Below are 12030 nucleotides of genomic sequence, written 5' to 3' on the forward strand. Positions count from 1 at the left end.
GATTTTTTGATAACGGGCTCCGTTTTCAAGATGTAGCCACCAAAAGTTTGATTTTAGCGAAATATTTGCTGTTTTTCGATTTTTAAAAATAGTGACCATGAGTGAGTACCCGCCCGTGTGTATCAATCGGACCGCGCTCTGGACTCACAATCCAGAGGTTGCTGGTTCGAATCCCGCGGCGGGCGCTCTAAAATTCTAAGTGTAAATATGGGTATCCGGCGCCGTCGCTCCGTGCCGTACTCAAACACTTAGGAGCCCAGGGCGGCGAAGTCCTTGTAGTTAAAAAGGAAGACTCTAGTGGTTGGTACTAGCAATGGTGGCCGACAGCTATAAAGTCAACTTCGTTTTCGTCCATGAGTGACCATTTCTAAAAATATTTTTTTTTAAAGTTCAGAAAATTTGCTATAACATTGTCTAAGAGACATTGAAGATTGGACCTCGGGTTGCTGAGATACAGAGGCTTAAACAAAAAGATACACGAAAATTGAAGTTTTCTAAGTCTTACCCATACAGCCCACCATTTTCTAATGTTGATATCTCAGCAACTAATGGTCTGATTTTCAATGTTGATACATGAAACATTAGTGAAATTTGGTCCAATTTTCAATGTTAATACATGAATCATTCGTGAAATTTTCCGATCTTTTCGAAAAAAATATTTTGAAAATTTTCAAATCAAGACTAACATTTCCAATGGGCGTAATATTCAATGTTTGGCCATTTTAAAATGTTAGTCTTGATTTAAAAAATTATCAAAATATTTTTTTCGAATAGATCGAAAAATTTCACGAATGTTTCATGAATTAACATTGAAAATCGGACCATTAGTTGCTGTCATTAGAAAATTGTGGGTTGTTTTGGTGAGATTTTGAAAACTTCAATTTTCGTGTTTCTTTTTTTTAAAGCGGCAACAAAAAAAACCATTTTTAAAATTTGTATTCAATTTCAAGTCACAACTTCAGAAATATGAAAAGTAAGCATTGCAAATAAAATTTGATTAACTTTTATTTTTATATTTCATCAGGAAAATATTATGCATTGGTTGTCCCCTCGTTATTTTTCGTTCAGCCCAGTTAGCGAGCAGCATTCGGTGACTGGGCTACGTTCTCAGCCCAGTTACCGAACGATCACTGTATATTATTTTATGTAGAAAATCGTGAGGAATCGATTTGTGACATTTTCATTAGCGGCAAATGACAGCATGGACCCATTTTGCCCCAGTTATCTCATTTTATGTGTTTTTCGGCAATATCTTTAATTGCCATCGTTTTAACATTTTGGAAGTATTCTTTCTAATGTATTTTTCGAAAATACCATTAAATTACATTATTTCTTACAGTTTCAACGTATATTATTTTATGTAAAAAATCACGAGGAATCGATTAGTGGTGTTCTCATAAGCGGCAAACGACGTAAATATTGATTTAGTATTGATTAACAGTTCCAAGTTAGTGCTTGTGGTTACTTGGGTAGGCCGCTAAAATGCTAACATTTTGAGCCCTACAACGTCATCCAACAAAGTTAGTTTTTGGTTGACACCCTGGAAGGTCGTCACCCTGTATGTCAATAACTTTAAAAGATAGCCCATATCAAGTACAATAACTCTTCCGAAGACACCATTTGGCTAGGACGTCAAACAAAGGAGTTATCAATTTATTCCACTTAATTTTGCCATTCCGAACACTGTGCAATGTATCTAAAAAAATATTACCTTGATATTATTTGGTAGTCAATATGGGCTAGAAATGCAAACAGTTGGCAATTAATTGTTTTGATTTGATAGTTGCAAAACACAGGTAGTTATTAGTAACAAATGCATGCAACAGTTCTCTTATCGCTCGCACTCATCATCCCAACCAAACACGCAACAAAACAAGTTCAACCTCACAGACGCGTAGTCATCGATGAAGTTCTCCAAACCCAAAGCTCATCTCGATTAAGCTTCATGCGAAAACAGTTGAGCATTCAAGTTCACAGAGTTCACACGTTTCGCGAATCGCGCCGTCGTCGTCGTCGTTTCGTTCAATAAAGAAGCCATCAAGATCGACGCGAAACAGGTTCTGCGTGAGAGGAACTGAAAGAACTGGATTTGATAGTGATTCTTGGAAGATTCGCCCCCCAAAACATCGCCGGTTAGAAGAATGACTCTGCCGTTTAGTGGTAATCTCAGTTGTGGATGATTCGGAAGCTGGGAAGAGCTATTGGTTTGCGTTTTCGATGTGGACGACAATTAATGGAGGTATTTGGAGGTGTTTTGTGACGATCAGCGTCGTTGCTGCACTAATTTCGCCTTCCTTGCAAAATTTGGAGTGTAAGTGATCGGAAAAGTTCTTAAATTGTGATATTTCTCTGGAAGAAATGGGAGTTCTTCGACAAATGAATTTCTAACAAACAAGCTGATAAGGCAACCGAAAAGTGACCTTTCGATCGTGAACTAAAATAGTCTAACCGAATTTGTTAGGAAGAAGAAGCGAGTTAACTCAGTCATGGGGGATTCCCAACGTCATCATTGTGTTGTTGCACTTGCACTGCGTGTTTGAGTTCGCGGAATTGAATGCACTTTGTAAATTGCATGCAAATTTTGTGATCTAAATTAAAATCACAGTGATTAATAGGTTGGAAGTTTATGGGTTTGAAAAAATACATTGAATTTATCAATTTCATAAATTATTGTATTAAACATGCTGAAAATTGGATAAAATCGTTTTTTGACAGTAATATTTAGTCAGGACACCCACCACCACATTTACTTTCCCCTACCAAGACGCAAACCAATCTAAAACCCCGTTCTCCCACAGCGTTCTTCCGTGATCGTCGGAAAGTATGCAACTACTACGAGTGGAAGTGCGCCAGCGGCCAGTGCATCGAGTCGCACCGGCTGTGCGACGGCGTCGTCGACTGCAAGGACAAGTCGGACGAAACGTCCGGCACGTGCGCGTTCATCCGATGTCCGAGTTACGCGTTCCGCTGCCAGTACGGCGGGTGCGTCGACGGGACCGCCATGTGCAACGGGGTGAAGGAGTGCGCGGACAGCTCGGACGAACACCTGCACTGTCCGGGGTACAGCGAGGCGTTGATCACGCAGGGGAATTGCTCGTAAGTTGTTTCTTTCGGGGATTGAGGTGTTGATGGTGTCTGAATAAGGTTCTTTTTGTAGAAACACGGAGTTCCAGTGTCAATCGGGACAGTGCATCTCCAGCGATGGTGTTTGTGACGGGACGTCAAACTGTGACGATGAGTCCGATGAACAGCAAAGGATCTGCAGTTTGATCTTCTGTCCATCGTTTTCGTTCAGATGTAGTTACGGAGCTTGTATTGGTGGGTACTCCAAGTGTGACGGAGTTGTGGATTGTCGAGATGGATCCGATGAGGATGAGCTGCTATGTGGTAAGCCGTTTCCGGTTACTACTCCGAGGATCGTTAGTACGAGTACAACGACCTCAACGACGACTACAACTCCAGCACCGGAAATTGGACCAGAAGGATCATGTCAGGTTCCTCCGAAACCAACAAACGGACGAATCGTCCTAGATGAAACCGCCCAGAACATTTCAATCAACAGTGGAGAGTTCATCGAGAACTTCAACTCCGTGTTCGTCATCTGTGACGACAAGTACACGATCAAGGGTGCGGCCACCATAATCTGCCTGGACGGAATATGGCTCGACCCATTCCCGATCTGCGAGCGCTACTGCTCGGAGATCCCGATCAACGGCATTACCGTGCAGCCAACCTGCGAGTACCAGCGCAAGCAGGTCACCTGCAAGCGACCACTCCCACCCTCAACCAAAGCCCGAATCGACTGCAAGATCGGCTACCAGAAACCGGCCGTCCCGATCAACGAAACCCTCACTTGCACTGACGGCACTTGGGACAGCTCCGTCTTCCGGTGTGAACCCGTCTGCGGAACGCCAACCCCGGACGCCGAAGCGTACATCATCGGCGGCAAGAACGCCTCGATCGCGGAAGTTCCGTGGCACGCCGGCATCTACCGCAACCTGGAGAACGACACCCGCGACGACCTCAAGTCCGACGATTGGGACTACATCTGCGGCGGAACGATCCTCACCGAACGGCTAGTTGTGTCCGCGGCGCACTGCTTCTGGGACGTGACCACCTTCCACGACGTGCGCTCGTTCGTGATCACCGTTGGCAAGTACCGGCGTGGACTCAACACTATCGAAACACTCCCGGCGCAAGTCCTACGAGTTCGGGAACTCATCACCCAGCCCCAGTACCAAGATTTCTCCGGATATTACAACCTGGACATCGCGATCGTAGTCCTAAGCGATTTCATCGTGTTCAAGTCGTACGTTAGGCCGATCTGCCTCGAGCGGAACCTCCGGACCGAGAGTGAGAAGCGCATCAAGCCGAACAGTTTGGGACGGGTAGCCGGCTGGGGACTGACCACGTCCGGTGGCGAGCTGAGTCCGAACCTGAAGGTAGTGGACATTGGGACGGTGGACTACTACACGTGCCGGGACTTTTCGCCGGTCTCGTACCGGCCGTTCCTGACCGGGGACAAGTTTTGCGCGGGTGATCCGAAGACGGGTGAGTATTGTTTTTCTAGTACGGACGTCAACTAAGACTGATATGAAACATGTCAAAATTCAGGTCTGGTTTGAAACTGCACCCTGTATTCTGAACACTAAAAATACTGAAGTTTACTGAAGTTTACCGAAGTTTACTGAACACTCTAAAGTCGTTAAAGTACAAATGGACACTAATCCCGTGGGTGGGTTGAGGACCGAGGAGTGGAAGAACACCTCTAGGATCAAAATGTCCTTCATACCTTCTTGTTTTTCACTTGCTTGGCCACGCGCTTGTTGTGTCGAACTGTTGGAATGTTAGTGCATCCTACCGACCCATCCTCTATGAGGCGATTATAACTTATTACAGGTTACTTTTTTAGCTCTTGAACGTTTATAAGTTATTTCGCGAAAATGTAATGTGTTAAAAAGTGATCTTTTGGTTTCATTATGTTGAGCGCCTTGGCATGAATCCATGTTGCTCTTGGGCGATGTAATTATTACAGTTGGATTTTATATGGTCGGGAGCAATCAATTCAAACAGTTTGCAGACGGCACAAAGAGCCGCATAAACCTTTTAACATTTACAGAACATTGTTACTTGTAAGGAACTTCGGTCATCTTCAGTTGCTGCTAGCTCACGACTGAAGCTGGCTGAAGTATACAGCTCCTCTTGATTCGACAAATCGAGCCAAACATTTCATTAGGGCACAAAACCAAAAACCGCGATTCGAGAAAATCGCTTGCAAAAAGTGGACAACTTGTTTCAATTCCTATTTAAAAAAGAAGCTTGACTGTTGGTATTTTTACTGATGATACCATAAAACACATCATTATCCTCAACTCTGCTTAAATGCTTCTTATTTTTTGTTGATTTTCGCAATAAAACTCATAAATTAAGAAAATCTCGTTATTAGGCCCTTTTAACTTTCCGACTGTTGTTCATAATGGGCCCTTTCTAAAAGCAATTTCGAAGAGAGCTGAAAGGGCACTAAAGCGCTGTCACCGCATTGTTGTTTGGAATGATGTTTACGGGCCCTTTTGTTTAGTTAGAAATAATGAGGAATTCAGTAGAAATTTTGATAATTGGTGAAGTTTTGTGATTAAATAGTGTAAATAAGGTACGTGAAACATAAAAATTCTTCAAAAGTGTACTGAACAGCAGCCGCGGGACCGTATTAAATATTGTTCTTTTGACGAAGTTTTTCTCTGCAGAAATCCTTGGTGAAAAGTAATCCAAACTTTTTTTTGAGGTGAATTAGTGTTAAGAATGCATGAAAAGTTCACTTTATAACAAAAAAAGTTCCTTAAGTACGAGAAACTAACGAAAAATAAAAGGGCACATTTGAACATTTTTTTTGGTTTGCAGTGAAAATGGTTATGTGCCCTTTTGTGTTTTTGATTTTTTCAATAGGAAATTGTTTGTTATCAATCTGATTCTTGGAGGGCATGTAGGGAGTGTACTAATGAATGGAATAGTGGAATAATCCCGAATGTTTACGTTTTGGTTTTGTGCCCTAATGAAATGTTTGGCTCGAAATTTAGTGTACCTTGATGTTGTCTTCGTCATTCGTTGGCAGTGGTGACTTCGCTTATCTTCACCATTACGCTGTTGGAAACACTGTTGAAAGCTTCACATTTTCTTTGCAATTCTACAGTGTTCTCTTCGCCAACAAGCTTAATGTGGAACTTCTCGCAAGCCGGCTCGTCGATTCGTTCTAGAATTTTGATCTTATTGAAAAGATGTCCAACCTGTAGGAAGCGCTGCGATAAACCCGATTTTAGGTCGTTGTTTCTGAAATCGCGTTTGTGTTTCAACATGCTTGCGTCAATCTTTCGTTTAGACTGTCTTACGAATAAACTACATGTGTCTGTTTGCCTGGTAGGAGCGGGTCTTTCAATTCACTAAAGATCCTGGTTTTCACCTTATTCTCCGGTTTGCGTGTACGCAGAAAAATATTTTGTAGAATCAGCCTGTACGAGGTTTGATTCAACAAAATTTTTGTTGAATATAATCAACGCCGATTTTGCGTTGAAACATACCTTGATTTTCTCGCAAAAATCTTTTGTTGTTTTGAAAAAGTTGCTTTGACGTTGATTCAACAAAAATCTTGTTTTTCAAATCAACAAAACGTTTTGTTGATTCAAATATGCCTTATTTTTCTGCGTGTGCTAGAGTAATGTTGTGTTCTTCCAGAACCTTGTAGAAACTGAGCGAGTATCATCAATTACAAATCAATATCAATATTTATTTGCCTATTGATAAACAAAGGTAAAAATTGTTTGTGAAAAAATGGAAAAAATTATGCCAGATTTAGATACAGTCGACTCTTTGGCTGTCGATCTTCTCGATATCAATATTGCTCCAGCTGTCAATAAATTTTTCAGTCTCTTCAAAAAGCATGCTTTGATTTTTGGTTCTATAATTTCAAATTAATCAAATAATTTGATACCTTCCGCTCTCGACTGTCCCTTCAATATCGTCAACGAGATAGTACACTGTATTAGTTTTTCTATGATTTTATCAGTAGGCGGCGCTGTTTCCATTAAAATTAACTGAAAAGTTAGGTTCTAATATGAATTCTCGAGTAAATATTCAAAACAAACTTTTTTCAACGGGCTTCCTATGCAGATAGGACCTTTTTGAACATTTAAACTAAAATTTTAATGCTCTTCAACTTTGTCGAATAAGATCAATTTTCTTTTTTTGTTGACGTTTCGTTGCTTTAAAGAAGGGGAAACTTATTGACTCAAAAATGAAAAACTCTCTTCACTTGTGATAACTGCTGACACAAGTTGAATTGAAATAAATTTTCCCTTTTTTAAGAAGAAAAAGTTCTCCGAAGTTGTTTGACTTGTGATAACTACTAACACGAGCTTAACTTTCCCTTCTTGAACATTCCAACTACCAAGGCTCCAAAAAAGTTGGAACGGTAACTTTAACTCACTGGTTCTCGGGCATAACTCAACCAATCAAGACGATTCTTTTTTCCAGTGATTTGTTAGGATGTCCTTGAACTTTGCAGAACTCAATTTGATTAAATCTATAATTTTTTGCGATCAAAACATCGGTCCCACCTTTTTTCCCGCGTGTAAAAAAAATCACCAAAAATTTCGCGGAGGCAGTCATTTAAATAAAAGGTGGAACGATGTTTTCGGTCGCAAAAAATACAGGTTTAATCAAATTGAGTTCTGCAAAGTTCTAGGATCATCTAGACATTGTAGGTTGTAGGCAGCGATGGAATAATCATCATCAAAAGAAAATCTTTGGATGTTCATCAAGAGAAAAAATTGCTCTCCTCTCTCGCGCACGAAAGATCGGTAAAATGAATGTAAAAAAATCAACATCATGATTATTCGGCGGAACATCTTTTTCACTACTACACTTGCAAGTGTAACGCAGGGGGATGCTAAAGGCCGCCATCTTGGGTGATTGAGATTGATAACGAGCGCAAACTGCGCACAGTAAAAACAAAAATATTTCTTTTATTAATAATTCAATTTTTGTTATAAGAATTACTGTAGTAAATGTCACAGTTTACACAGTAGTTAAGTTAAACGTTTCATGTGATAAAAGAACAACTTTAAATGAGGTCACCGGCCCGATGTGTGCTTAATAATCCCTACTTTAGTAGTTTATTTTGCAAATAAATTGATAAAAATCACCTCACAAACATACACTAACTTTTAAACGTACATTGCGGTAAAGTTTTACATAAAACATAATTACTTTATTTCCATTTTATGCCTGCAGTTTTTGTACTTTTTTTCATAGTGCGCAGTTGCTTTGTTTTGATTCCGTAACGAACAGCTGTTCTTTTGTGCTGGCGCCGAAGTTGACATTTCCCTTTTGTTCTGGTGCCGAAGTTGACAGCTTGTGTTAGCTACGGCGAGCTGCATGTAGTGAGATATAGATGTCGCCCCCCTGGTCCGCACACAGTACCATTTTACTACCGAATCGTGCTCTTTATCCTCTCGTACGCCGATGCCCAGTTCTGGGTGCATCCCTGGTTGTAGTTTTTTTATGAGGATAGTTTAGAAAAAATAGGTGCACGGAAAAAATCTTGCCGATTTTTTTATTTACTTTTTTCACAAAAACTCATTGGCGGATCAAAAACTGAGTTATAAATTCTGAAAAAAAAATTGGAAAAAAAAAATTTCTTACCTAATTTTTTATGTACATTTGAATTTGCAATCGAAAAGTAGTTTACAGATTTTCTGATAAACAACTCTGTTTTCAATTTATAGCCTCCGAAAAATTGATAATTGCGAAATATTTGCAGTTTTCCTATTTTTAAAAATAGCAACATCCAATTTGTTTTACATTACGAAGACACAAACCACACATTATTTTTTTTTAATATGATTAGCTCTTCTCAATGATTAAAATCTCAATCCAACCATTATTAAATCCAGGAACCAGCGTCTGCCAGGGCGACAGCGGCGGCGGGTTCGCCCTGGGCCGGGACATTTCCGGCGAAACGGTGTACTTCCTGTACGGGGTGGTCAGCTCGGCGCCGCGCTCGGCCAGCGGCAGCTGCGACAACAACAAGTACGTCGCCTTCACCGAGGTCCAGAACTACATCCCGATGATCCTGGACGCCGAGAGTCGCTTTCCGGTGATTTGAGAACGGGGGTTTTTTTCTCGGTTAAATAAAAACTCAAAATTTGTTCAGTTTTTCATTCCTTAATTTATTGTTTAACTCTTGCGTTTGGAATGATGACTTTTTCATTTGTTATACACTTCTTCAAAGAGACTCGCTTGGTTTGATTGATTCCATTCAGGTTCTGTTTTGAAAGTTTTGCTCTATTCGGTAATCACAAAAAGCTTCACAATGTTGTTACTTTCATCACTTCGGCGCCTCATTTAGACATTGCATCTGGTTCTGCTGCAGCTAAGCCTCACGTCAATTCGAGATGTTTAGAAAAATTAATGTACCTTATCGATATACTCTAACTCACTTAATTATGAAATACTAAATAATGAATATCAAAAAACGGCGCAATTCTTCTGTTAATTGTTAGCTTTGCATTTTTGTGGTGAAGCAGTTGGAAAACAATTAAAGGCAGTCAAGCATTGTTACTTTTCAAAGGGGAAATCTTTTAAAGATTTGTGCAATTTACAGAATGTGAGAGAGATCAAAACAAATGTCATAAAACACATTTTCTTAAAACTATTTTTAAGCGATCAGTTTTTTTTTGCCGAAAGTTATGCAATTCGTTTTCAATTGTTAATTTTGAACTATAATTAGATTAGTGGCTTTGCGTGGGATCATTTCACGTTTGTTTTTCTTTATTTGTGGTCCAACGATTCACCGGCGATACCAACGATTTTATTTGCTGGAAACTTAAAACTGTGCTAAGCGATCTGAGGTTTTTCGTGGTCATGCTTCCCTTACAGTTTAAGTCTTTGTCCTGGCTGGCGGCGTTTTTCGTTTGTTTCGTCTGGTTTGAGTTGGTTGGTTTGGTGAACCGCGATTAGTTGGAAAGAAGGTTTAAGGTTTGACTTTGGATGACCAGGTTACAGGTTAGTATCCGGATAGATCCGCAAAGGTAAGATCCAGCTCGGCAGCGATGGCTTTGTACTTTGCTTTCTCCTTGTTGCAATCGTCTGAAAGTAAGGTGTTAGTAAGGGGTGTTGAGTTAGTATAGAGGTTAGTTTGTTCTGACTATTTTTCAAAACCAATATTAATTGCTTTTATCACCATCGAGAAGCATTTCATTTGTAATCATATAAAACAAATTATTTAAAAAAAATACGAAAAACGATGTTGACTTTATAGCTGTCGGCCACCATTGATAGTACCAACCACTAGTGTCTTCCTTTTTAACTACAAGGACTACGCCGCCTTGGGTTCCTTAGTGTTTGAAAGTATGGCACGGAGCGTAGGCGCCGAATACCCATATTTACACAAAGAATTTTAGAGCGCCCGCCGCGGGATTCGAATTAGCGACCTCTGAATTGTGAGTCCAGTGCGCGGTCCGATTGATCCACACGGGCGAGATACACAGCAGTGAAATGAGCAAAATGAAAATCAAGCACCATTTTGTCTTATTCGAACGTACCTTCATCAGGGGTGACATTCAACATTTTGACAATTTTAAGCCATTTTTTTTAACAAATCATTACATTGTTGTGGTTCCCTTAAAAGGAAGTAGCTTCCACTTGGATACCATCCTAAAAGTTAATAGTAGTTAAACTACCGCACATCCTAGTAAAGTCAGCTCATTTTTTTATTACATTGCTTTATTATCATTTTGAATTCGAGCTGAAATTAGTTTGCGTCCATAACCAGGGGGCTCTGGAATAATGAGCTTTTTGGTGTGGGGGATTGTGGTGGGCCATATAAAAAAAAAGCCAATTCCATTTGAAAAGAGCATAAACCGAAAAAGAAAATTCTGGGGGTTCCTCGCCCAAAATATTTCGACCTTTTTTTTGTTTTGCCACTTATGATAAGCTACAGGGTGACCACTCAGTCCCATTTTCAAATTCCAGACTTTCTTCAGACTTTTCCATAAACTCAAAAAATAGGCATTTCTTATCTAAATAATGATTTCAAACAAAAAACTCTTTATAAAAAAAGTTAATATCAGGCGTCGAAAATAATCTAAACAAATTTAAAAAATCAAACTATTTAAAATTGTCATAAAAAAAAGAAACTCAACATAAACTCCTTGAAAAATACTTAAAAAATGGAAGCACTCATTAGGATTAGTGCGCTGACCACGGGGACGCGCTGTCTTGTTTTTGCATGCTCATTTTCATTTCTTTTGTGTCGCTGTTTGTGTGCTTGGGTGCGTAGTTATTATATATAGGTGAAGGGATTTTATTAAATGATCATTATATTACAGTATTATATTTAATTGATTATATAACCACACTATATTTTACACTTAACACATTGTACAAAACACATATGAAACTGTAAACTGGAGCGTTTGGTACGGTATGTCCACGCATCATTCCTCCCCTGTAGATTCTATGAAATATGATCCATTCTCAGAATCCTCTCTCGGTAAACACAACGTAGTAGGGCTGGCCGCTTTAATTTTTGCAATACATTTTCGGGTGTTCTCGGATGTACTGCAATTATTAATAATGACAAGAAAAGTGCTTGGGGCGTAATCTAATCACAAGACTTTCCAGCATGCTTTCATCGGACTGGCTGCGTTTGTGTTGGATTAGATTAGATAAGATTAAAAAATGGAAGAACTCATTATTTTGATCCAGAGTAGAAACATAAACATATCTAAAAAAAAAATTATTAGGTCCTATAAACATATGAAACAAAATAGCTAATTGGACCTTTTCAAAAACTCACTTTTTACACACTTGGTCACTTTTTCGTTTGACACATTTTTAGTTTGTACCCCGTTGGTTGGTCAAAGTCGAACTAAAAAGTGACGAACTGTCACTTTTTACACGGCGCTCACACACACTATCAAAACAAACGTTTGGTAGTGTGTGTGAACTCCGTGTAAAAGAAGTGTCATACTAAAA

At 39.6% G+C, this 12030-nt stretch overlaps 2 protein-coding genes across 4 annotated transcripts in view; one reads left to right on the forward strand and one right to left on the reverse strand.

The window, feature by feature from the left end:
* The first annotated feature begins 1897 nt into the window (after positions 1 to 1897).
* LOC6047141 (modular serine protease) lies at positions 1898 to 9220 on the forward strand. Its single transcript, XM_038259192.1, has 4 exons — positions 1898 to 2311; positions 2799 to 3096; positions 3158 to 4551; positions 8946 to 9220. The coding sequence occupies exons 1-4, from the start codon at positions 2218 to 2220 to the stop codon at positions 9155 to 9157; spliced, it is 1998 nt and encodes a 665-aa protein (XP_038115120.1). The 5' UTR covers positions 1898 to 2217; the 3' UTR covers positions 9158 to 9220.
* Positions 9201 to 12030, reverse strand: part of LOC6047138 (tropomyosin-2) — a 96481-nt gene continuing 93651 nt past the window's right edge. For 2 of the 3 annotated variants that reach the window (XM_038259179.1, XM_038259178.1), the window contains exon 8: positions 9201 to 10140. In XM_038259179.1, coding sequence (XP_038115107.1) covers positions 10058 to 10140 — 83 coding nt within the window. In that variant the 3' untranslated portion in view covers positions 9201 to 10057. The remainder of the gene's footprint in view (positions 10141 to 12030) is intronic. The other variant, XM_038259175.1, reaches the window with a different exon arrangement.

The sequence above is a fragment of the Culex quinquefasciatus genome, chromosome 3 (genome assembly GCF_015732765.1).
Source record: "Culex quinquefasciatus strain JHB chromosome 3, VPISU_Cqui_1.0_pri_paternal, whole genome shotgun sequence".
Taxonomy (NCBI): Eukaryota; Metazoa; Arthropoda; class Insecta; order Diptera; family Culicidae; genus Culex; species Culex quinquefasciatus.